The 25,585-nt window shown below is 56.2% G+C and overlaps 1 protein-coding gene across 4 annotated transcripts in view; it reads left to right on the top strand.

Annotated features, from left to right (window-relative positions):
* KSR2 (kinase suppressor of ras 2) overlaps nucleotides 1-25,585 on the top strand; it is a gene marked incomplete at its 3' end in the record, with an annotated part of 59,829 nt that extends 34,244 nt beyond the window's left edge. For 2 of the 4 annotated variants that reach the window (XM_080559594.1, XM_080559592.1), the window contains 9 exons: nucleotides 1,176-1,217; nucleotides 1,526-1,592; nucleotides 2,113-2,161; nucleotides 2,737-3,104; nucleotides 12,306-12,402; nucleotides 15,275-15,408; nucleotides 18,257-18,388; nucleotides 20,070-20,199; nucleotides 20,482-20,619. In XM_080559594.1, the coding sequence (XP_080415720.1) occupies nucleotides 1,176-1,217; nucleotides 1,526-1,592; nucleotides 2,113-2,161; nucleotides 2,737-3,104; nucleotides 12,306-12,402; nucleotides 15,275-15,408; nucleotides 18,257-18,388; nucleotides 20,070-20,199; nucleotides 20,482-20,619 (1,157 nt within the window). Of the gene's footprint in view, nucleotides 1-1,175; nucleotides 1,218-1,525; nucleotides 1,593-2,112; nucleotides 2,162-2,736; nucleotides 3,105-12,305; nucleotides 12,403-15,274; nucleotides 15,409-18,256; nucleotides 18,389-20,069; nucleotides 20,200-20,481; nucleotides 20,620-21,395 lie in introns of those variants that run through there. The other 2 variants (XM_080559591.1, XM_080559593.1) reach the window with 2 other exon arrangements.

Genomic DNA, 25,585 nt, shown 5'->3' with positions numbered 1-25,585 from the left:
GTTCATGACCCCTTTTGGGTGGGCAGCCAGGAGGTTGGGTCCCTCCGGATGGAGCACGCCAGGGGCTGGGCAGGGTGCTGGGGGGGACGAGGAAGACAGCAGAGGAAGATGGGGGGGATGTGTGCCACCTGCAGAGCCTCTTCTGCTCCCACCCTCTAGGGCTGAAGCGTCCCGATGTCCAAGGAGTGTGGCCCCAAACATCCCTGAACCACTCCCTGAGCGAGCCCTGGTCCCCGCGGGGGTCTTGGGGTCCCCCAGAATATTTGGTGCCCCCATCACACTTTATTTCTGGAGAAGAAACCTCCCCCAAGGACATTATTTCATGTCCTTTGAAGTGCAAACTGCAGAAGGAAGCCTGCAGCTGGCAGCAGCACCTCCTGACCCGGGGGCTGGGGCTTGCATCGAGCCAGCGGGGATGGAGCGGGGCAGGATCAGCCCCACAGAGCTCAGAGGGGCTCACCCCCTGCCCTGTGCCCTGCAGTGAAGAGGATCTGGTCGGACACAAAGCGGGGCTCACCGCGCTTTCATCTTCCCATGCGGGAAGTTCAGAGTGGCCTCACCAAGATGGTCATCTCGGGGATTAGGATTTGAGCTTGGGGGTTGCAGCACGGTGACCTTTTTTCACCCAGAATTATCTCCGGGTCTCCTTTGATCTTGGCTCAGGTGTGCTTGGGTCCTGCTGCAGAGCTGATGGGCTGGAGCAGGCAAAAATGGGTGCAAGCAGCTGGAAATTCATCGCTTGGTGTCTGCCGGGCCGATCGCACCGCTCAAACCCGCGGGCTTTTGCTTGCAAACTGGGCATCCGAATCCCACAGGCAGCATCAGCACTCCCCGGATGTTAATTACGGGTGTGAAGGGGTTGCTGATGCCAGCAAAAGGAGGAGTGAAGTTTTAAGAGCTGACACACAGCAAACCCGACCGTGGTGGCTCTCGTCCCTCGAGCACTGTGGAGTTTACAGTAAAAGTGTGTACGGAGGGTACGCTGGAAGCACAGGAGGAAAAATACCTCTGCACACATCAGATGGGCTTAGGGAGCCAACAAGGGAGCGTGTGTGCGATGGATTGGGTCCTCCCTGGGATGTGGGGCAGGGACCAGGCTCGGGGCTGGCGTTTCGTGGAGGGGGACTGGGCGCAGCCCTGCCTGGCTGGCATTTATCCCCCTCTCTCTTTTGCAGCCTCCCATTACTACAAGTACAAGCAGCAGTTCATTTTCCCAGGTAAGGCTCTCCTATGATGCAGGGTGCTGAGCTGCACCTCTCGGAGAGGGGAGGGTCCCCATGGGGGTGGGTGCATGGCTGGGCTCGTGCAGGGAGGTTGAGCTGGGTCCCCCAAACCCAAATATGCTCCCCCAAACCCATACATTGCTGCAGGACCGCAAGCGCTATGAAGATACTACAGGGCTGGACGGCCCCAGATTATCCCCAAAATTGCACCCGGGTCTGATCCAAGGTTTTTGGGGGCTGGAGGGAGGGCTGGCCTCCCCAGGGGCACCCCACCGGCTCTCACTGCGCTCTCTCCTCCCCAGACGTGGTACCTGAGACGCCGACCCGAGCCCCACAGGTGGTCCTGCACCCCGTGACCTCCAACCCCATGTGAGTGCCGGGCCCTATAGAAGAGCCCTTTTGGGAGGATGGTGTCAGTGAGGGGTTTATGTGCTAGGAGCATGTGGGAACGAAAAGTGGTTGCAAGGAGGCAGAGACGGGGAATTTTTTTACATCGCTTTCTTCCTGCTGATGCAGCCCTGCCTCTGGGATGGGGTCGGCCTTCACCCCCCAGGTCCTGATGTCAGAAAGAAGTCAAATCTGAGAAACCACCTCAATGTGCCACAAATACCTGCCCCAGCCCTGCTTCAACATGGTCAAAGCTGCGAGGTCCTGGGGGGCTTCTTGTCACCAACCCCCCCCGGGACTTCAGCAATGGATCCCATCCATCGCCCTCCTGTGCTCCATCAGCCCCTCGGATGGCTGCGACTTGTGGGGAAGGGCCGCCTCTCCCCAATTAGCAGCAAAGCTAATTAGCCAGCACTTATCCTCACTGATCCCTTGGGTGAGAGTGACGTACCTAGCGTTGTTTTCACACCGCGGTTGTTTTTTTTTTTTTTTTTTTTAACAGCCTGGAAGGAAATCCATTACTTCAAATTGAAGTGGAGCCCACGTCAGAGGTGAGCTGCTTGGGTTTTGTTTGTGGGGTGAAAGGGAAAGTCCCAAAACTGAAGTTGGTTAAGCCAGAGTTTGGGGATTTGGGCTTTTGATGCCTTTATTGTCTGTGCATCTTCAGAAATGATTGCACAGAACTGTCTGGGTCAGTCTGGGGCTCTGTGGGCACCCATGTTACAGACATTTCAAGGCGTGTTTCAAGGCACCCGGTGAGATTAGCATCTCTGCAGCAAAGCTGCAGATAAACGAGTTAACAGCCAGGCCTAATCCTGCCCAGGCACCGAGGGACGTGGTTTGGTGATGGGGCTGGGCAGGCTGATGGCTGGACTCGGTGATTTTGAAGTACCTTCCCAACCCAGCTGGCTCTGTGTGGGTCCCTCATGGGCTTCGTGTCTGCCCCCAGGTTTATATACAGTGAAATTTGATGAGACGCACTGAAAATTTGGCACAGGGCGAGGATCCCCTTGGCAGCAGTTCCCCAATTTGCGTTGTGTTGTGTGGTGCAGCCCCGTTGAGCACCCAAGGGTGGCAGGTGGGTGCCGGTCCCCGCTCACAGTCACCTCCCTGTCCCCTCCTGCAGAACGAGGAAGGCGCCGAGGAGGCGCAGGAGTCGGAGGACGACTTCGAGGAGATGAACCTCTCGCTCCTCTCCGCCCGCAACTTCCCCCGCAAGGTCAGCCAGACCAGCATCTTCCTCCAGGAGTGGGACATCCCCTTCGAGCAGCTGGAGATCGGCGAGCTCATCGGCAAGGGCCGCTTCGGGCAGGTCTTCCATGGCCGCTGGCACGGGGAGGTGGCCATCCGCCTCATCGACATCGAGCGGGACAACGAGGACCAGCTGAAGGCCTTCAAGCGGGAGGTGATGGCCTACCGACAGACGCGGCACGAGAACGTGGTGCTCTTCATGGGGGCCTGCATGAGCCCCCCGCACCTCGCCATCATCACCAGGTAGGGCCCAGCATCTCATGCGTGTTGTTTTCTTTCCAAAAAGCCCTCCTGAAGGCCAACAATACCTCTTGATAAGGTGCCAGGAGGCTAGTCCTCCTTGTCCTAGTGGAGGGATGTCCTCCATCTCCTGTGACGCATGCTGTGGGACAGCAAAACCCTCCTGCGTGGGGCCAGGCAGTTTCATCTCCTGGAAACACGGAGCTGGGAGGTTTGTTTTAACCAGCAGCATGGTGCTGTCTTGGCAGCTTCTGTCCCGGAGGGGTTTTTGTGTGGTCCCCTGGCTGGTGGCTGGGTGAGTGGTGGGGTCTGGAGGGTGTGAAGCAGTGGGGCAGCAGGCCCCATGAGTGGCCTGGTGGTGTGGAAATGGCTCAGAAATCTATCTGCAGGCATAGCAGGGCGCAACTGCTGCGTCACATTGTCCTCGGTACAGCCAGAAGGGCAGCGGAGGTGTGGGAATCTGGGTGCGCTCAAGGAGGGCTGGTGCTCCAAGGGCTTGTCCATGGGGGCTCCTTGCTCCCGAGCCCCTGCAAGATGAGTCATGGTCTCCTGGAGCGTTTCCTTCCTTTCCTGATGTATTTGTCCCTGTGGTACCCCCAGAATTGTGCGTGGGACAGGGCCAGGGGAGGGAGACGTGGCCTTCGGGCACAGAAGCGGAGGCACCTTGCTGCAGAGACGCGTTGAATCCCCCCGTGTCTCTCCTGATCACCGAGCCTTGACCTGCCATCATGTAAAATCCATCTATCCCTGAATATTCAGCTGCTCCCCCACCTCCAGATGATGAGTGCAGCCAAGTTTCCTCGAGGTGAAGCTGAATTTCCATCCCTCTCCCGGCAGCGTTTTGGGACGCAGAGCCACGAGCCCTTTGCGGCGCGGGTCTGCTCGCCTCTCCAGTTCTATTCAACACCAGGAGCGGAGCAATTTATTTTATTTTATTTTATTTAGCTCTGAAGTATTTCCTATTCTAACGCCTCTTTATATAAAACCGCTCAGGTGCTGCTTTTGACAGCTTTGACAAAATAAATACGTGCGCCGCAGCCGCTTGATGCATTAATGGGGCTGCCAAGCACGCCGCTCCGCTTTCTTTTCCTCCCCAGCTGCACTCAGTCCTTTTTAAGGTCAAAATACGGCGTTACGGGATTGCTGGAAAAACAACCCGCGCTCACAGCATCGCTGAGCATTGCGTGCTCTTCGCCTACAGCCATGAACCCACTTTTATCCCTGTTCTTCGAAGGCTGGAGCAGCATTGCTGTAGTTTTTCGGTTTCAGCCGGGAGCTGTTCAGCTTCCTCCTGCCTCCTGCACGATCTGCTCGTGGCCGGTGCTGGTGCTGGGCTGGCTATGAGGGTGCTGGAGAGCTGAGGAGGAGGAGGGTGGTGGATGGAAGCGCAGAGAGCAGTCTCTGGATTTTTGGGAAAATGCATGACTGCAAGGCCCTTAGCCCTGAGGTCATTCCCAGGCACATTTTATTCCCTTTGGGGCTCCCCGTGGGGCTTTATTCTGCTGCCACATCCTCAGCAGCACCGCTGGGGTTCTCGTGGTGCTGCCCCGGGCAGGGTGCAGGGATGTTCCCTGGTGCCTGGGGTCCCTGCCACATCTTGGAGCCCCTTCTGCCATGGTACAGGCAGGAGCTGGTGTCTGGGGATGCTCCAAGGTGCTGGGATGCTGAGGATGCACAGACGGGAGCTGCTGGCTCTCCCAGGAGGGGCCCTGCTCCTTGGGGGTGCCCAGAGGTGCCTGCGCAAGGACACGGAGAATTTTCCCCACCGAGGGAAGCGAAACCCCTGGCAGCTATTACAGCCCCCCCAGCTTCCTGCGGCACGCTCCAAGCAGCTGCCTCTGCCTGCAAGGGGCTTCACCGCGCCGTGCAGCCCGGAGGGGTTATTTATAGGAGGGTTTATTTTTGCTTTTTCACATCCCCACGTCTTCCTTCCTGCTCAATCGTGTTATTCCAGGCCGCTCATCAGCAGGCAGCGATCTCCCCCTCCAAACCCTGCAGCCCGCGTGCAGCTTCCTGATGTGGAAACATCATCACAGCCGAGGGGAAACTGAGGCAGGGCTGCCTTCTTGTGCAATAACCATTGCTCCAGCCCGAGCATCCTGAGGTGTCTCCTCCCGGCATGAGCCCACAAGTCGGGAAAAGGGGGAGAAATTCAGCTGCTCGTAGGAATGCAGCGGTGGTTTGCATGGTGGCGGCTCCGCCGGAGTCGCTAATGGATTTTCTCTTGGGTAATGAGCGGTGGGGACAGTTAGCATTCATCTTAATTAGTCTCGAGCGAGAGCGGGTGGGAGCCGTGGTGCCGCGAGTAGTGCTTAATGGACAGCGTGGGGAGCGGCTCCCAAGTCCTCAGCCGGGTTGAGAGGAGAGAGTGAGAAATCGCAGTTTGTGCGGCACGCAGGGGAGCCAGAAGTGGCTTTTGCTGGCGATGAATGAGATGAAACCGGGTCCGGGTGAGCTCAGACTGCTGCTGTCCCCATCCGCAGCCACCAGGAGGGAGGTGACACCTTGGCCACCTAGGAGGACCCCGCCAGGACAGAGTATCACAGTTTTACAGTGCTGTCAAAAAGGCTCGAGCCGCCCCCAGGGTGCAGAAACTGCAGGTTTCTGGGAGTCTGCGTGCGCCTTCTTGGGGAAAAAAAAAAAAAAGACCCAAATTTTGGTGCTTATTGATCCTTTCTGGCACTCCGGGGTCTGGGAGAGGGGCTCAGCAGCTTGGGGCTTTTTGCGGAGGGCTCTTGTGGGATGGGAAAGTTGCTTGCAAGCAGGAAAAATGGATGGGAAAGCTTAGCAGGGGCTGTGCACCCAGCAGCCGGGGATGCTCCTGGCCGAGTTTTGGGCTCTTGCTCCTCGTGGTGCAATGCTGGAGGGACCCCAAGTTTACCGGGGTGCAACCAGGAGCCAGGTCCGTTGCTGTGAGCCCCCTGCCTGGGCAGAGGAGCTGCCGGGAGCACTCTGATTGATGTCCCCGGTGTAACCTGCTGGGAAGACCAAGGAGAACGCTGAAGAACATAAAGAATTAAGCTTGACAAGGCCAGGTCTACGTAAGGAGGATTAATTTGCCGAAGGTGCCTTTCAGCAGGGGAACATTGGGTTCTTATGGTGGGGAGGGAGCTGCTCCCAGCGGCTCCCCACGGCCAGCCCATGGAGGGGGGAGCTGAGTGCTGGGGAAGAGCATAAAACAAGGGAAAGCATTCCCACCTCTGCTCTGGGCAATAAGGCATTTGAGACGTGAGATTTGAAGGCATCTCTGTGCAAAGCAGCTGCTCGGCGGAGGGCTGGCAGCCGGCTTGGCATAGCAAGACGTCCGCACCGCCCAGCGAGGCTGCTCGTAAGCCAGACATCGAGGATGAAAAGTGCCCTTTTGGTGATATCTAACTCAAGGGTCCCATTTTTAGCTGTTTTATCACGGTGTTTTTAAATGCGGGGCGGGTGCTATTGGTCCTCCCTGCATTCCCTGCATCACCTCCCATCCCAGAGAGCACCTGGGTTTGGGGAAGCTACAGGGACGCGCGCCTCTTGCTCCATCCACGATCAAATTGGAAAACGTCTGAAAGGAGGAGAACACCCAGGGCTTTGAGGTTTAAATGACCCGAACAGCAGGCCGCTGGGGTAAAGGGATGGCACTGCAGCGCCTGGGAGCTCTGGCCCCCTGTTTCTGCAGTTAGGGGAGCTTCTCTCCTCCTGACATTTACAGCGTCCCAGCTCAGCTGCGCAGGATTTGGGGCTTGTAGACCTTAATGCTTAGGGAGCTGGGGGATGAATATTTATGGGATTCAAAGGACGGGGGGTTCTCTCCCTCAGGTGCTTTGTCGGGGAGCAGAATCAGTGGGGTTTTGCCTCCCATGAACCTCGTCATGCACTGGAGTCCTCCAGCACCTGCTTTAGGGCCAAAGGAGCAGCCTCCTTTCCTACCTTTTCGTTTGTTTTTCTCCTCCAGCTTCTGCTGCGCTTCTCCTTCCATAGCATTTAAAGTAATGAAGCCCATAGATCACATAATAAATAGGTATTGACTTCTTGCCACAGGCTGGATCAGAATTGATTGACCCGTGGGAATACACTTCTTTTCAATCAATAGGAGGCCATCAGGCTGGATAAATCTTGATAACGACTGACAACAGGAAAGTCAATACGTGTATTAATATATATATTAAGCGGGCATATATCTTCCACCTGGAGACAGCGGTGCTCGTGGCGGCAGGAGGAGCGGGACGGGAGGAGAGGAGACCGAAATATTTGGGGTGAGGAGGGTTAGGGGATTGGGAAAGGCACCGGCACGGTCCTTTGGGGCGTGCTTTGTGCCCGAGCGAGAGCTTTAGGCTGAGTCTCGAGTCCATGTCCCGGCTGGCAGCCTCTGATCCATCCCCGTGGCCAGTTCCTTGTCGGCAGCACATTAAGGGAGCGAGCACAAGTTTTTTTGTTTTTGTTTTTTTTTGTTAACAATTATTACAATGGCTATTCCAAAGCAGAGTCGGGTTCGAGGGAAGCTGCCGTCTCGATCACAAGGCTTGCTGCTTCTTCAAAAGCAGGGGTTTCTCTATTTCTTTGGCGTCCTGAAGTTCAGAGTAGCAGGGGGGTCAGGGAGCAGGGAATACATTAGGCTACAAGGAGGGGTGAAAGCATCCTTGCATGTCCCCGTGCACCCAGCCAGCCCTCCCTGAGCCGATTACAAGCGCACCCTTTCCAAAGGCACCACGTATCAAGTATTCTGGGGTGACTTGTTTGCCACTGGGGCTTTAGAAAAGCCTCTCGGGAGCGTGGCTGCTTTGCATTCACCTGTCTCGTGGCTGTTTTCAAAGCAGCTGTAGAAGAGCTCGCCTCCTCCGGCACTATCTCCTTGAAATAAATACGCATAGAGTTGGCTTTTTCCAAATAACTACTCTCTTCCAAAGCCGTGCTGGGGCTGTAGCCTCTGTTTGCGGGGGCTGATTGCCCTCCTCCTCCTCCTCCTCCTTCCCCAGCCCTGCTGGCTCTGTGCCATCAGGGAGGAAAATCCAGCTGCCTGCCTTGTGCCTGTCCGAGGATGTTTCCGTGGGGCAGCAAGCGAGGGCTGGGCACAGCAACATGTCTTTGGGCCTCCTTTGCCCCGAGCTGGGTGCTGGGGCTGAACAGCTCGCTCCTGGAGGGTGCTGAGCGCCCTCCCTCGCTGCTGGAGCTTTGGGAGCTGGGAGATTTTTGTATGGAAACAAGTGTTTCCTGCTTGATAAAGTCAGGGAGAGCCTGGCGTCGGGTGGGAGGTGGAGTTTGTCCTGGGAAGTGTTTTACCCCCCCCAGGGAAGCTCCAGGAAGGTCCGGGCTCGATGCTGCTGCTGCTCGGCGGTGCCTTAGGCTGATGCACTCATCGTTTTTGTATTTGTGGCCCAGCAAGGAAGAATTGTGTTCTCCCAGTGCCCGGGAGGAAGGAAACCCTATGTGGCGCTTGTCACAAGTGCTGGGAGTGAGGAGGGAAGGCGGCTCCCTGCCTACCAGGGGGTGTAGCGATGAGGTGGAAAATGAAGTTAAAGCTAAAGTCCCGGGGCTGGGAGGATGTTCCCCCACGGGAACGTCTCGGGGCGTTAGGTGGCTAAGGGAAGAGCTGCTTGGCTTCATGCAGAGATTCCAGCAGCGGAGCGTCCCGCTGAAACCAGCCCTGGCAGGGCTGGGATTTCTCAGTCCCCGATCACACCGGGTGCTGCTGGCATCCCAGCTGCGGAGCACGCAGCTCTGGGTTCCTGCACGGCACCCGCCACGTGCCAGCTGTCCCTGTGCTGGTCCTACTTGCCAAGTAGCGAGTCCCAGCAATGTGGCTCTGCTTGCTGTGACGGCGTCTTTCTTAATATTGCCCCCAAATCGCTCCTTTTTGGCAAAATGCTAATAAGCAGTAAACTGATGGTGGATCTGGAAGCATCCAAGCAGCCTCTGCAGAGCCCTTCCTTTGCTCCGGCTTTGCCCGAGCTCAGATGTGACCTGCTGGCAGGGGTAGCTTTATATTAAAGCCCTTATTAGTAATTCCCACTCTCTCCTCCTGTCTCTCCCCTGGGCGGATGATGCCGGCTATCACCATGGCATCTGAGCCGGTTCCCCATACATCAATTCAGCAGCAAGCAATGAGCTGCCCGAAGTCTGGCATTTATCACTTTGGGGTGTTCAGAACGATCCTATTTAGATCCTATTTAATGGCCCACCGTCACATTTGTATGGATGGTTGGGCAGGGCGAAGAAAAGCGCAAAAAACCTGCTGAAGTGACAGCGTCATGAGCTGAGCACGGCCGCGGAGGTGCCATCGGGCGCGGAATTTGTTCCAGCGCGAGTGAGCAGGAGCCAGGCTGAGGTCTTAAACCCTATCGAGGTGATGGCCATCAGTACTGCAATGAGGATGAGGCTGCTTCCCCCATCAAATGGCAGAAATATCAAGAGGCAGTGCTCCTGCTCTTCCTAACTCATTCCTCCCGAATTGTTCCTCTGCAAGTCACTTTGGCTTTGCTCCCGTTGCTGATGTCTCTAGCCCACGCTGGTGAAATGCAGAGTGTTTATAAAGCAATTTGGGATTTGGCTTGCTTGGCTGAACACTTCAAAAACTCATCTTGAATAGCAAGCATCTGCAGTGGGATGGGGCTGGGGCTGTCCTGGGGACGGGGAGGCTGCGAGGGAACATATGGGGTCGATGTGAGGACCAGGGGACCCCGGCTTTGGAGGGATTTGAACATCTCCCTGCTGGCCTTGGTTGGGTTTGGTCTCGTGTCACCACCTCGCCTGGGTGCAGAGAGGTTTATTTCACCTTCATTTCAGGTGTCACGCCGCGTGATCCGAAGCGGGGTGGGTGCCACCTCCCAGCAGCGACCGCTCGAGGCAGAGATGCGTGCGTGCGTGCGTGCGCCCCCGGCACCTCGCTTTGTGCCCTTTGTGCGCTCCGTGCCCGCTCCTCCCGCCCGGATGGGGACTATTCACAGCGGGCGAGGAAAGAGAGGGACCCAAATTGCCGGGGGCTGCCATGAAAAGGTTCCGCAGGTGCTTGCTAAATAGACTCAGGTGCTGCATAATAGGTGCAAACACGGTTTTGTGGCTGCGTTGGCAGCTCCTTATCCAGCAAGAAATCGCTAGCAAACACCCGGTGCGGTGTCGGCTGGGAGAATTCACTCCGAGGAGCTATTCATCACCAGGGAGCGAGTCACGGGGCTGCGTCCCTGGGGACGGAGCAGCAGTGGCCGCGTGTCCCCAAGAACTGGGGCTCCTGCGGCCGCTGCCTCCCTTCGTGGAGCCCCCCCCGGCTGGGAAGGCAGCAGAGATGGGAATCTCATCGGAAAGGGTTTATTGCTGCACTTTGGAGAGGCAGCAATCGGTGTTTTTTTTTTTTTTTTTTTTTTTTCCTCCTAACCAGCCCTTTTTATTCCAGGAAAACAGCTGATGTTAACTCACTTCGGGGCTGAAATCAAAGCTAAGCTCTTAAGTTGAATTTGTAGTGTTGATTCATAACTAATCCAGCCCATAAGCAACTTTTGCTAACAGTTTGCTCCGGAGGGAAATCAGCGTTTGCTGGGGGTTGGAAAGAGTTGTGATAACATGTGCATGTGTGTGTGCAGCCGGGGACTGCGAGCTGGGGCTGAAGCTGTTAACCTGTTGCCTCGTGGGGCTTAAGCTCTACAAGTCTATTTAGCAAATCAATGCAGAAAACTTCATGGTAGAGACAGAATTCGTGTCCCTTATTATTCTGCCCCCTTTAATTCCAGCTGCAGAAAGCCAAGGGCACGGATTGCCTTTATCACTCATTCCCCAGCAATATTGAGAGCACCGGCATCCTAATCTTCAGAAAAACTCATATTTGTCCCTGACTGCAGTCAAACTATTCCGGCAGATAAAGCAGCTGGTTTAGTTAGAGAAAGCTGACGTTCATGACTGCGGATGCTGCAGCTCGTGCGGTCACAAGCGTGGCTCCTGCAGGTGCTGGCGGCTGGGCAGGGGCGAGCAGGCAGCTGCAGGGGTGGGTGTGAGGATGCCCCGAGCCCTGCGGTGTCTGCCCGGCTCATGTGCACGTGGCAAGGCTATTTCCAACGTGATCTGCAGGAACGTGCTTCGTAGGGTGCCGTTGTCTTCCCAAAAGATGTCAAATTTTGGGTTGCTCCTGTTCCTGCTTCGCTGCCCAACCTGAGAATGGTGCTTGTTAGTACAGTTTGGGAGTGGTGCTCATTAGCCATGTGGAGATTTGGGCGTTGGGGCAGGAGGGGCTGTGAGCCTGTCTGAGAGGAGCAAGCAAGGATTTATCCCAACCCAACCAATTTAATCCCCAAAAGTGCTGCCGGGAGCTCAGCGTTCCCCCACTTTCTGGAGGCGAGCCCCTGCAGTTGGGTGGAAATTTGGGGACATCCACACCTGCCTTTGCTTTGCATCACGGGGGATGGTAGCGGGCAGGAGGAGGGGAGAGCGGACAGGAGTTAAATCCTGCAACTTCTTGTTCGTTAACGAGAACAAGATCAATTAACGTCTGCGCTTCCTGAAGCCTCTTTAACGAGACGCGCGCCTGCCTGGCGCTTTGTTTCTCAGGCACAGGTATCCAGTCCCATCCTTCCAAAGTTGCCTGTAATGAGCGTGGGTGGATGTAGAAAAGCAAAAAAAAGCCCCTTTTTTATGGGCGGGAGTCGAGGCAGCATCCACCCACGTACTCCATTATGATATTCAAATGTCAATATATTTTTAATTGGTTTATATGCCCCCCCTCCCCCTACAGCTGCCTTTGGTAATTAAGGCTCTGTAAATAGATTTTACTGTAATTGGTACGAGAAGGAAAATTGGAGGACATTGTACAGTGCATTGGGGTTTTTTTTTGTGTGTTTTTTATTTTTTTTCTCCCTGTCTTTCCTCTTTTGACTCATGTTACATCTGTGAGCATTGTATCCCACAGGGGAAGAGGCGGGGAGGAGACGCGGACAGTTTTGCACCAAAAATAAATAAATAAATAAATAAGATGCTTGCAGCGAGAGGGCCAGCTGGGTTGCCGCCGGCTGGGACATGGGGACAAGATGGGGACAAGCCCCAGGGATGGCACTGGGGGTGGCAGAGGTGGCTCCCTCCTTCCCAGTGCCCCCAGTATCGCTGCTGAGCCGCCAGTGCATCCTGAGGTGTGCCACCTCCGGTGGCTGTCTGCCACCCCTGCCTTTGTCGCTGGGGGGGATGTTCCTGGGCAGGGGATTTATCAGCGGTGCTGTTATCTTCTCCCTTCTGCTGTTCTTCCAGCCTGTGTAAAGGACGGACTCTCTACTCGGTGGTGAGAGACGCCAAAATCGTCCTGGACGTCAACAAGACGAGGCAGATAGCGCAAGAGATCGTGAAGGTACGGCGTGCTGGGTGGAGATGGTGGCACCACAGGGCTGGGGCAGGACCCCCCTGTTTGCCTGTCAGCACCCAGCCGAGCTGGCCCAGCACCCACAGCACCTTCTGGGTCCAAAACACAGGGCTGGCAGAGATCCCTACAGCTCCCAGGGGATCCGTGGGCACTGCTGGAAGGGCTCCCTACAGCTCCCGGGGGATCCAAGGGCACCGCGGCTGGCCCAGCCTGGTGCCAACTACTCTTCCCCCTTGGAGGTGAAGGAGTTTTAGGTCCAGCTCTTCCGCAGATGGACATTCCTCTCCTCCTGACACAAAGGAAAAGATAGTTGGGGTAAAGTTGCCGTGGGTTCATGGGGCTGGGAGGGACGGGGAGCAGAGGCCAGGGAGGTGCAAGGGGCTCTGGGCAGACATGGCTGAGCCCCGCGTCGTGGTGATGGAGAGAAGCAACGAGAGGTGAACCCCGTGTCTTTGCTGTGCTGTGCTGGGGCACCCAGCTGGTCATGGGTGCTCCTGGCCCACCCCATGGGGCTCTGCGCCCGTCCCATGGGTGCTCCCAGCCCCTTGGGTTACACCGTCCACCCCACACGTGCCCCAACCTTGGTGGTGGCAACTTCTTGCAAAGCTCTGGCCTGAACTTGGGGTGTCCGCTTTCCATTTTTTCTATTCCTGATCTGTATTTTCTATTTTTAAAAAAAGGATTTTTCCTGCTGAGCAAACATCTCAGGCATCAAATATGTTCTTGCCTCCCAAATGCTCACAGCGGGAGCTGATGGCTCGGGTCGGCCCCTCTCTCTGTACCAGATGTTTCCTCCCACTGGTTGGGGTTTCAAGGAGCGGGCTGGGAGGCTGCTGTCTCCTGCGGCTGCCCATGTGTTCGGCGTGGGTTGGGGACCCGAAGCCCTTCGTGACATTGCAAGGAAACACCAGCACAGGAGATCTCAGCAGGGCTGGACCCATGAGAAGGAAGCATCACTGTGAAAAATTCACCCGTGAGATCAGCCGAAGCAAATCAGCAAAAGTGCTGTAGACCCAGCTTCATCCCCACCAGCAAACCTGCTCTCCTGCACCCTCTCCTCTCTCGCAGGGCTCGGTTGGGTGCCCCCTGCAACCTGCACAGGGCAGGGGATGCTGGCTCTGCCCTGAGGAGGTGGTGGAGCTGCAATTAGCAGAGGTCTAATTGCGTGGGGTGGGCTTTGGCAGGGCTGGGGAGCAGCGCCCCAAGGAGGTGTGGGTTGGGCGACGTGGGGAGCTTTGGCTCCACTGCCTAGCCCAGCGCTGGAGTGACTTTATCCTTCGATTCTCCGCATGAGACAAGAGATCCTTTAAGCTTATTGGATTACCGGGTGCAAGGGCTCTTGTTCTGCTGCGATCCTCCAGAGCCGAAAGTTAATTTGTTTAAGGAGCGAAGCCGGCAGAGGGAGCTGGCTTTTCGCTCACGCGGGGCATCGGAGCAAATGACGGCGCTGCCGTGCCGTGCCTTATCTCGGATGGAATTTGCTGTGGGATCTGTGGTATCCCCCGCGGAGTCACTGGCTTCATCGGAGGGGCTGATTGCTCCTCCAGGAACGCCTACAGCAAAGTTTTGCCCGTGCTCTCTGGTCTCTGAATGTGTCGTGGAGCAGAGCCATTGCAGTGGGTTACCGCACACAGCTTGCCGGAGGCTCGGTGGCGCGGCTGGAGGGTGGCCCAGCCTGGACCTTGGCACCCACAGCCCCTTCAGGAAGCATCCTTTCCCATTCTAACCACTGCAGCCCAGCTCTGAAACTCAGCCCCCAAACCCAGCCTCTTCCCAAGACCCTCAGCAGGAGGTCACGGAGGCTGCACCCTCCTCCCAGGGCGCAGGGTCTGGGTGCGCACCCGGATTTCGGCATGGTGGTTGGCCTCAGGATGGGCAGCATTCATGAGGTGATTGCAGGGTGATTGACAGCCCCAAAATGCCAGGAAATAATTGCACAGTAGATGCAGCCCAGTATAGCTACCGCATGAAGAACGTGAGGCACGAAGGCACTGGCGGTGTCTTACAGCAGATTTTTGAACCTTATCATTGCTCCATGTGCTGGGACTTGCAGACCCCTAACAAACCCAGCTCCGGCTGTGGCACCTCGGGCATCTGCAGTCCCCCTGGTTATCCAGGGCAGGTTCCCACGTGGTCCATGGCCATACATGAAAAGATCAGAGCTCGGATGGTGCCTCAGAAACCCACTTCAACCCTCCCGTGTCACTGGTGGAGGACTGATAATTGCTCTCAAGCAACAGTTCAGTGGCCCCTTCAGCATTTATCCTTGGGTCCTTCCATCTGGACCAAGTTTCCCCAGTCTGCTTAGGAGGATGAAAAGTGGGACAGCACCACGAGCCTTGCAGCCAGCATAAATGTCCCCAGCGCCGTCCCGTTGAGCTACGTGTCCGCCCGCAGGCTGCTCCATCAGATGATGCACAACAAGCCCGGTGCAGCCGAGTTTGGATTTCCCACCCGCGGCCTTTTTTTTGCCTCATTAGCAATAATTTTAATTAACCGCCAAGTAGTTTTTCCTAGGGGAAGGGAATTAAGGCAGGACTCCTGCGAGGCTCTTGTTCCAAGTCTAACCGTGCCGGTGCGCATGTGGGAAGCCCTAATGGCTCCGGCAGGGGATGCGATAGTGGGATGGAGAGTGCTGCCTTGTTCCCCCTCTGCTCCCAACCCCAAAAGAAAAGGAAGGCAAAAACATCACCATCAATTTCCCAGTGGAGGATTTCAGGGACGCTGGTTTGCTTTGCTGTTTCTTTCTCTGCGTAATCAATTAATCAGGGAGCAGTCTTGGGGTTGCCCCTTTCCTGGCGTTATCCTCTTTGTTTGTGCTTCTTGTTCAGCTCTTTTTTTTCTCTCCCTTCTGCCCTAGGGGATGGGGTACCTGCACGCCAAGGGGATCCTTCACAAGGACCTCAAGTCCAAAAACGTTTTCTACGACAATGGGAAGGTGGTGATCACGGACTTCGGCCTCTTCAGCATCTCGGGAGTTCTCCAAGCAGGCAGGTAGGACACGGCGCGATGGCAATCCTGGGTTTGTCCCCAGTCCTGGAGCTCCCCTTTGAGCTGGGGATACGGGGAGGGACCCCAAAAGCTCCTTTGCACATGGCTGCCTGGGTCTGCAGCCTTGGTGGGCACCAGGACAAGGGGGCCTTTGGGTGTCCTCGGGCTCTACTTCACCAGGGCCAGGAAAGCTGCCTCATTCCTTGTCCTTTCCCCAGTTATATTGCTATAATCCACCGGCATCTGCTCCATCCCATGCTCCTTGGCTGCTGAATGATGCCATGCCGGTGACCTTTTGGATGCTGTGGACATCTGGCCGCGGTGTCTGCACCGAGCCAGGGCATGCAGCAGAGCACAGCAAGCAGAGAGCCAAGCTTGGGACATTTACAGCGTTGCAATGTTTCGTTATCTCTTTAGGTTTGAAGTCAAGCACGTTTGGTAAATGTTCCCTATTAAATGATTTTTTTATTTTTTTTTGGAGGGGGAGGTTTGCAAGCTGTATGCATGGCAGCATGGAGAGTTTCAGCAGTCGTTCAAAGGAAGAAAAGCAAAGCTGGGTGGGGAAAGGAAACGAGGGGAAAAAGAATAGAGGTTTTATTTTCTGGTTTGGGTAACGCTGAACAAAAACCTTTGCTGGTTGTGCGGTGCCCAGCTGGCCCTCTGGGGCTACTTTTGGCCTCACCCACTGCACATGGTGCTGCTGGAGAGGTTGTGGCTGGGGGGACTTTACTCCTGCCTGTACGAGGCTGCAGTTCACTGCAGCAGCAGCAAAAGGCTTTGGGTAAAAATGGGCAGATTTTGCCAGGGGGCAAAGATTTTTTGGGAATGAATGTGTTGCCAGACATGGATGTCCCACGGTTGGTCAGAGCCTACGATATTTCCACGGTTATCGTCAGCGATGCTCTGGAGATAAAAAGCGAGGTGAGGCACCAGGGAAATGGGGACCCGGTGCTGTGGGCGATGCACGGCCATCTCTGCCCAAGGTGACATTGGGGGATGAAGCCATGAAGACTGTTCAGGAGAGGACGGATGGCACACGGAGCAGGGCAGAAATGCAAGGTCTAACAGAAACGAGCGGTGTTTTGCTAGGAAAATGGAAACCACGGGGAAATTTCTGCCGAAGGAGCTTTGGGGGTGGCTGCCCTGGACTGTTGGCCCCACACGCGTCTTCTGCCGGTGGAGAGCTGGGGGAAGTCTGGGATCTGCACTCATCATTCACCACAGGTTCTGAAGCAGAAAGTGCTGGCAGGTCTGGTTTCCCTGTTCAGGGTGGCTCCTTACGGCTGGCTACGCTCTCTCACAGATGAGGAACAGCGATCGAGCCCAACCTGGGTTCCCTGGAGGCTCCCCACATGCGTGTGAGCAAATGCTTGCAGGTCAGGTGAAGGACGGGGATGTTACTTTATGTGACTGAGGACTACAGCCTGGCCTGTTTTCCTAAAGGCTAAAAAATGCTGGGGTTTCCAAATCCTCCTCATCCACCCAGCACAAGGCTGCCTCGAGTTCATGCAAGCACCCAGCACAGCAATGCGCTCGCCCTGCTAGATGTGAGAAGGCTATTGAAACTATCTTATCCTGGTGATCTTGTCTTTATTTTTTCCTGTATTTAAACATCACAGGGCTCAGTAGGGCTGCTCTGCAATTAGGAGAGGCACGGGGTGGCTTGGAGTAGTCTGAAGAGCTCTTCTGCTCTCGCTCTCGCTCTCTCGTTCAGCGGTGGTGTTCGGCACTCAGCTGGTGGTGCTCCTCTGGCAGTCAAAGTGGCCAGGTCAGATATGAAGGCAGGCAAGCTTTTGTTACAAAACCTCAAATTGTCATAATTTAACCAAATTTGGGATTGCACTGCCCACGTGGTGGGGCACCAAGGAGAGGAGCCATCGAGTCCCAGGGCTCCATCAGCGGTCGTGCGCTCTGTGTGCGTCCTCAGGAAGGTGTCAAGGCACAAACTGGGAAAACTTCCTCCATGGGAGACAGCGAGCTCTTCCTTCTCGTGGGGCACTTCTGTTACCTCCTGAAGAATGATGCTGCCAAATTCTTCATCGACACGCAATGAAGCTGCTTAACATCTTACCACCCACCGGCTGCTCTGTGCTCCCTGCCTGCTGTAGTGCCAAGGCGACACCGTCTCCTTTCCAGACCTCCTGTGTCCCTCCACCGAGGTCAGGAACATGTCCCCACCGTGGCCACCTCCTTGCTGCTGTCAGGGGAGAAGCACTGATTTGGTGAAGCAGCTCCAGAAGGAGCAGGAGCGAGCAGAGAGAGGCGCGAGTTGTGCCACCGGTGCATCCTAGGTGCTGTGGGAGGACGAAGGGAGGAAGCCACCAGCATCATCCTCAGCTGTTGGCCAAATGTATTTGTACCCAAGGTATTTGTACTGGCTGGGGGGGATCTTGAGGAGGTAGGGAAACGATGGCCTGGAGGGGCTCTTTGGGGTCAAACACCTGAAAACACTGATTTCTGGACTGTTATAGGGTGATTTGGCTTGGAAGAGACCCTCGGAGGTCCCTAGCCCCTGCTCGGATCAAAGCAGGACCAGCATAAGTGTTCATGCTGATGGGATTTACCCAAGATAATGCTTTACCCTGCTCTTCCGAGGCATTTTGGCACAATGGTCACAGCGAGGGCCATGAAAGAGCAAGGTGCCAGCCCAAGTTGTGCCCTGCCACCTGGCAGGGACAGGCACGAAGCCACCATGCCTGCTGGCGTTTATCCCAGTGGGGTTAAAGCCCAGCCTTGCGAGGATGCCTTGGGGAAAACCAGGTGTAAACAGGGATAAAGAGCAGAGGCTGGGGGCTGCTGGTGGTGATGCCTGCCCCGCGGTACCCACGGTCTTGTCTCCGTGTTTTGGCAGGAGGGGGAACAAGCTGCGGATCCAGAACGGCTGGTTGTGCCACCTCGCCCCCGAGATCATCCGCCAGCTCTCACCCGACACCGAGGAAGACAAGCTGCCCTTCTCCAAGCACTCGGACGTTTTTGCGCTGGGGTGAGTCCCTGCGGCACGGCCTGAGACCATCGCTGGGCTCGGGGCATCACCCTGCTTCCAGAGAGCTTGGGTTCAACCCCCTAGATCACCAAGTCCTCCTGTTCTACGTGTAGACAAGGGTGACTCGGGGAAATCGCCTCTTCCCAGTATGGGTACTGACGAGGAAGCTCCTGGAATGGGGTGGGATGGGGACGAAGTGGGATGAGGAAGCCATGGTAAGGGGATGTGATGGGATGGGGTTGCAGTGGGATGGGGACACAGTGGGATGGGGTTGTGGTGGGATGATGCAGCGGGATGGGGACGCAGTGGGGATGATGCAGTGGGATGGGGATGCCGTAGGAAGGGACCACAGGTCCCAAAGCCACCAAACCCCCCTGATCCTCCCGGCTGGATGCCTGCCGATGTTGGTCTGAGCGGCGGTGGCTGCCGCGGGGGCTGAACGCGCAGGGGGAGGAGATGCCAAGAGGCTGAGCAGAGGAGAATTGATGAGTCTCCTTCAGTGGGAGCGTTCAGCCGACCGGCTCATCGCTCCGGCTATTTATCTAGAAGAAAGCAGCCTTTATGGCAGGAGCCCCATCACGCCCCAATAAAACCTTTCCTGAGGTAGGCGTAGGGCTGGAGGTTTTATCCGGAGGTTTAATTTTCTCGTGCACACCTTAAAGACTGTGGGCCACAGCGGTTACTTTACGTGAAGCTCTTATCTGAGGCAATATTTCCATCAAAACCGCCGTAATTAAAGCTGAAAGGGTTTGGAGCTCTCCTCCCCCCAAGGTAGAACTTGAGCACAAAGAAAAGAAAAAAAAAAAGAGAAAAAAGAAGTAATTAAGGGATCTGGTCAGGCTAAGTGAAAGCTGGTTACTTTGACTTTCTTTTTTATTTGAGAATGAGCAATTCAGTAAAGGAGCCAGCAGTTTCCTTTAAAGATTGTCTCATAATTTCACTCTTTCTGTGCCCTCCTGCGAGCTGGGCAGGATGCCGGACGGTCCCCGTGGGCTGTCACTGTCACAGCTCCCCTTGGAGATAATTTCCCTCCCGTGATTTGGGGACAGTAACAGGGAAAGAGCTTTTAGAGACTCTGGGGAAGGCGAAAAGTCAGCCCTCAAGCTCCCAGATAGAAACTTGAATTTTGCAGCATTTAATGCACCCAGGCACCGCCAAAATCCCGCGGTGGGTTCTCCCTGTGCCCACCGAGCATCTTGTCCCTGCTGCCTGCCTTGTGCGGCAATCACTGCTGTCGAGCACAGCACACGCAGATATTTTATCCCCCTCGAGTCCCTTCGCAGCGAATTTTATAAATGTGGAGCAAAACAATAGCCACGGACAGGGCTGCCTGCCTGCAGCATCACCGCATGAGATTGATGCTGCCTCGAAGGGAGGGGGAAACAGCTCAGGAATCCCGTGTGGTGAAGCTGTTTCGGGTCTGGGGACGATTCCCCTGGGTCGGGACATTCGCCTTTCCCCTGCTCGTGCTCCTGCGTGCAGGGATGGAGGGGAGCAGTGATGTCTTTGTAACGAGCCCTGAGCATCTCTGGCCATAAGGACGGACAGGGAGCGCGCTCTGCGCTGGCTGTGGATGGGTTTCGGGCAGGGAGAGGTGGCTGCGGGTGTGTGACATTGAGCCGTGCCCCCTCGGGGTGGCTCCCAGCCCCTGGCAGCCCCTAAGCCCCCTGTCTCCCACCAGCACCATCTGGTACGAGCTGCACGCGCGGGAGTGGCCCTTCAAGACGCAGCCGGCGGAGGCAATCATATGGCAGGTGGGGCGGGGGATGAAGCCCAACCTCAGCCAGATCGGGATGGGCAAGGAGATCTCGGTACGTGCTGTGGGGCAAGCAGATCCCTGCATGTGTGCATGGAGGGGGGACGTGCTTTGGGAAATGCTTTGTGCCACCTGGGATTCGCAAGCAAAAAACATCAAGGGGTTCCTCTGGCGAGGCTTGGTCCCGCTGCCACTGCGCCCGCTTGCATGTCAGCCCTTCACAAGGACATGGAGATGGGGCTCCTTGCATGGGGTGTGGGGTGGATATGGGGTGCACGGGTGGTGGTGGGCGAGGAGCGGCTCCGGGTGCTCACGCGCTCGCCCTGTGTGGCTGCAGGACATCCTGCTCTTCTGCTGGGCCTACGAGCAGGAGGAGCGACCCACCTTCACCAAGCTCATGGACATGCTGGAGAAACTGCCAAAGCGCAACCGCCGCCTTTCCCACCCGGGGCACTTCTGGAAGTCGGCGGAGTAAGTCCCTGCCCGCACCCCCTGGGGACCTAGGGGACAGGGGGGGGTCCCCTAGGGCGAGCTAAGGGAGAGCAGCGAGGGCAATTCTGGCTGCTGCAGGTCCTGCTTGTGCCCCACCGAGGGCTCTGAGGCACAGATTTTTCCTCCTGCCCCTGAAAACCAAACCTCCCTTCCTTACCTGTGCCCCAAAGCTGGGGGCTTGAGTGTCCCCTGTGCCACCTGCGTGTTCCCATGTACTCGGTGCTCCTGGGAGCAGCACGAAGCCAGCAGTCAGACGGCCCCTACATCACCCGGACTTTAAGCCATTAATCAGGATGGAAGTTAATTGCCAGCCCATGCTCCGAGCAGGCACCAGGACGGCTCCGGCGGCCGGGCAAGGAAAGCTGAAGGTTGACGAACCCCAAAGCAGCAGGCTGTGCAGTTGCTCTGTTGGCTCTGAGCAGGTTTTGCAACCACCGAGCCACGCTCTGGCTGCCCGGCAGCTTCCCCTTCGTTACCGGCCCCATGAGCTGCTGGCAGCTCGCTCTGAGCTGGCTCCCGCCTTAGTGCCTGGTGCTGGGGACCGCAGCCAGGTCCTGGGACCTCTCCGGTGCAGGAGCATCTCTGCACAAAGGTCGTGGGGACAAGGGACAGAAAGCCCCTGGGGGGTCCTGCAGCTGCTGCAAGCCCTTTCCCACCTCGGGAACCTAACCGGTAACATATCGGCAGGACGGGTGCAGAGGGTGTTTGGGGAGGTTTCTGGAAAACCACACTGACTCTGCCATTTTGCCTCCTTCCCAGGCTGTGACCGAAGGAGCTGAGGGACGGTGCCTTCCTCCCCCTGCGCTTCTCCTCGTCCTCACCACTTATCCTCCAGGCGCCGTGGCAGAAAGAGCAGTGGGCGCTGCGGGACGGGAGCGCTGCCTGCTCCGCGCAGCCTTCCTCCCCGATGGAGAGGGGCCAGTGGACTGGGACCCGTGGGGACACCGCCGCGGCAGGGGGGTGACAGTGGCCGCATGCACAGAGGCTGCGGGGCCAGCACCCCGCCGAGCAGGGCTGGGCGGCTTCAATTTAACACCAGGGCTTCTCTGATCCCAATCAGCATGGTCAGTGCTCATGTCGCTCCTTTGGGGCTGGCTTGCTTTTTGGTTCTTAGGGATTTTATTTAATTTTCTTTTTCATGAAAAAAAAATATCTGGGGGGGGGGTGATACGGGGGGAAACGCTGCTGATTCACAAGTTCCGTGCCGCTGCTATTAGCTGCCCCCCGCCGGGAAATGCATCCGCAGCATCCCGCTCCTCGGCACCCCGTGGCGGGCAGCGGTGACCTTTCACAAGTGGCTTCTCCGCTCCCGGCCGTGCCCACTTAGGCTCCCCCCGGCTCTCCCTCTCAGCAGGGCACAGCTCCACGGCCCCGCTAAATTAGCCCTTGGCCCCAGCGCGGAGCTAATCAGCCGACCTCTCTGCCTCGCCTCTCCCCTTTGCTTCGGGCTCTCTCCAGAAATAGCTGTGCCGTGCCAAGGGCTGTTATTCGGATGCTCGAGGGCTGGACAAGCTTGTGGGTTATTTTTTTGGGCTTGTCTATAGAGCAGAGGGAGCAGGCTCTGGTTGTACAGAGCCGGCATCCCCTTCATGGCCCCATAGCTGTCCCAGCATCCCGGACATCCACCATCCATCAGCCAAAGCCCTGAGCTCGCTGCTCTTGGGGCAGCATCTCGGGGCCGGTGCCCCGTCTCGTGCCGGTGTTTCCCTCTCCCTGCCAGCTCGGCTGGGTCCCTGAGCCCATTAGATGAGCTGTCAAGTGACAGCGGAGAGCAAATTGCATTCTCGGGCTCTAACCGAGCGTAATTGCTTGACAGGAGCTGCCCTGAATAATTCAGTCGTGGTGTGAGTTGGTTTTAATTCGGAGCTGTTACACAGCTCTGCAAACTAACCGGCCCTGTGGTGTTTGCAGCTCCTCCGACCGGCTCTTGCTGTTGTTTTCTGCTGCTTTGGCTGAAATCAATGAGGATCAGAAGCCTCTGCTAAGCACTGGAGGTGGGAAGAGCCGTGGGAACATGGAGGTCCCGGAGGCTCCTTCCTTAAGAAGGTCCTGGGAAAAGGTTGTTCTGGGCGGGGCTCAGGCTGGTGCTTTTGGGGCACGTCCTGTGCCGTGCTGTCACGTCCCTGCTGCTTTGCACAAAGCGAGGAGGAGGCTATGGGACCAAGTCTGTGTTTGGCCATGAGGGGGTGAGCCTAGGTGAGCGTAGGGTGCACGCCAGGCCGTGCCAATTCCCCCTGCGCTGGGCAGCACTGTCCTTTTGTGGACCCTCTGCACGATGCGGCAGGGCTTGGCGCAGGTGGTGAGCATCTCCCCGTCCTGGTGATGGAGGATGCTCCACATCTGCTCGCCCTCTGCCTCCTCCACGTCCCTCCTCTTCCGTCACTCACACAAACCAGCTTCATCTCACCTGGGCCACCACGACGGTGTCCTCCACTGCCTGTCCTCCCCTCCTAAAGCCTCCTCTTGCACTCCCCATCCTCTGTGCGTGTGCCATAAGTGTTGCACTAAAGCTCAGAGCCTCTCTGAGTTCTCACCAATGCCTTTGCTCGCGGCAGCCCCGGGGGCTGTGGGTCGCTGGGGATGGGGACTGGTCCCCACGTCCTGTCCCCACCGATCCTGTCCCCGTTGCTCGTGCCAGCAGGCTGAGCACCCACAGCTCTGTGCGCCCCGGGATGGGCATGAGGGGGAATCCACAGCACGGGCACTTTGTCTCCGTGTTGGAAAGCTCACGGAGGTGATGCCGTGGCTGATGCTCAGCATCAGGGGTGGCAAAGTCCTCTGGCCTGGTAGGCACTGTGCAGATTTGTGGTGGAGGTACTTGAAAGACTTTCTGAAGACCTGCTATGCTTCGGGCGTCTGAAGGGAGCTGAGGGATGCTACAGCCAACAGGTCTCACCCAACCCAGCTCTGCTCTTTCTGCCCTGTTTTTCTTCCTGGGAGCATCTCCCCCAGGCCATGAGCAGAGGGAGCCGTTGCACAGTGGCACCAACAGAAAAATAGCTGCCCTCTATTTACCATAAGCGAGCCCAGAAGAGCAGCTCCCTCCCTTCCATTCAGCGCAGCAGCGGCTGTTTGTGCAGCCGTGTTATTTGCATCATGCCTTCTTATTTCTGAAAGTCTTAATTATTTAAAAAAAAAAAAACGCAAATCTTATTTATTTATTTTTCATTGTTTTTTTATTTTTTGACTCCAGCTTTGTGCGTGGGTTTTTTTTTTTTTTTCCCCTAGTTTAAAAATATCCAGCCCTTCAGCACGGAGGGGATGTGGGAGCCGCTCTCCACAATGCTCCCTAATAGGACATCCGACGGCGCGAGGAGCTTCCTCCACCCGCTCCATCGAGCGGCGCGAGCCAGAGGGGAGGCAGGGATTTATTTGGGGATGCTCCGGGTGGGAGCCAAGATGGTTTCAGTAGTGTTTTAAGCAACAGCTTGATGCATAGGGAACCGTCCCCAAACCCAGGGGACCCCCACAGCGCCCTTCTTGGGTGGCTGAATTAGAGCTGGGCTGGGTGCCTGTGCTTGGAGCTGCTCAGCCTTCGGGTTTGGCAGATGCTGCTGCAGGCTCGGTGCAAACGGCTCGGTCTTGACATCTGGGGACAGTGGGACACACGTGTCCCCCCCCCTCCTGGCACCTCCTGTCCCCCGGGGACCACCAGCCACCCAAGCTGTGCCTGGCTGCGGGGCGGCGCAGGGTGGGAGCCGTCGGGGCGGGGGGCACGCTTTGCCCTTTATTTTATTTTATGCCCTTTAATTTATTTTAATTTAATTTAACTTCTCTTGGTTTGCAGATAAGTGATTTCTCGGGAAGCTTTGTCAGCCTTCTTGATTTCCGTTCCCTGTAAAGTACGCTGTTACATTTCCTTGTACATAAGGTATATATAAATATATATACATATCTCTATATGTATGTATATAGATATATACATATATAACAAGCTCTGAATCCTGTACAGTTTCAAACCGAACTCGATGGCTGCTTTGTTTTCTCCGTGTTAGTTCTGACCGTTGCAGAATGAGCTGGTTTTAATTTCCCGTTTTTCCTCTTTCTGTTTTCTTTTTATAAATATATACATAAATATATATATATATATTTTGTTGTTGTCGTTGCAAGACTCTTGTCACTGGAAAAGAACAATTGTTTCTGGTGAAAAAAAAAAGAAAAAAAAAACACACAAAAAAAAAAGCTGAGAAAGGCACGATGGATCTCCCTGATGTAAATTTGTACAGTAACATTTATAACGTTTTCTACACTTTAAGAAAGTATTTATAATTTCCGCTGTCTGACTGAGTGCGAATCTCCGTGACCTGCAGAACTGGTTAGCCCTTCGTTCCCGTGGTTTGTCGTGCAGTGTTTGGTGAGGTGACAGTGTATGAATTATTTATGCCAATAAAAAAAACACTTGGAAAATGAGCGCGCCCCGTGTGCCCACCTTTGGTGCTCGGTACGGGGGGACACACATCGCATCTAACCCCCCCCCCCCCCCCCCAGACCCTCCTCATCCTCACCAACATCCTGCTGACCTGGGACTTATAATTAGGGACGATCATTCACGGTGAATACCTGGGAGGGGAGCACAGGGAGACGGGTAAAGGGTAGAGCAAACGGGAGAATAAATCTCAGCCGGGCTGTGCCGGGTGCTGCCGGGGGTGCTCATCCCCAGCCGGGCCCCCCCCGGGATGGCTGAGGCCAGTGATGGAGCGCCGGGGGCGCCGCGCATCTGCTGCTCTGTTTGCTCGCTTCTCCCACGCTGTTTTACCGGGGGGCCACCATCCATCTGCCAAAACGCCCGTCGGAAAGCAGCGGCGGGGGCCTTATGGTAGGTGACGGGGAAGAAAATCGCGGCGGGTTCGCGACGCTTCCCCCTCCCCTTCCCTCCCCGGCCCCTTCCCGCATCGCCCGGGTGCTTGAAAGGTAAAATAATGATGGCTCGCCATTAATAAACCATGAAC

This window comes from Anser brachyrhynchus (genome assembly GCF_964034855.1).
Source record: "Anser brachyrhynchus genome assembly, chromosome: 17".
NCBI lineage: Eukaryota > Metazoa > Chordata > Aves > Anseriformes > Anatidae > Anser > Anser brachyrhynchus.
The sequence above is the reverse complement of the archived record's forward strand: the minus strand, read 5'-3'. Positions and strand labels throughout refer to the sequence as shown.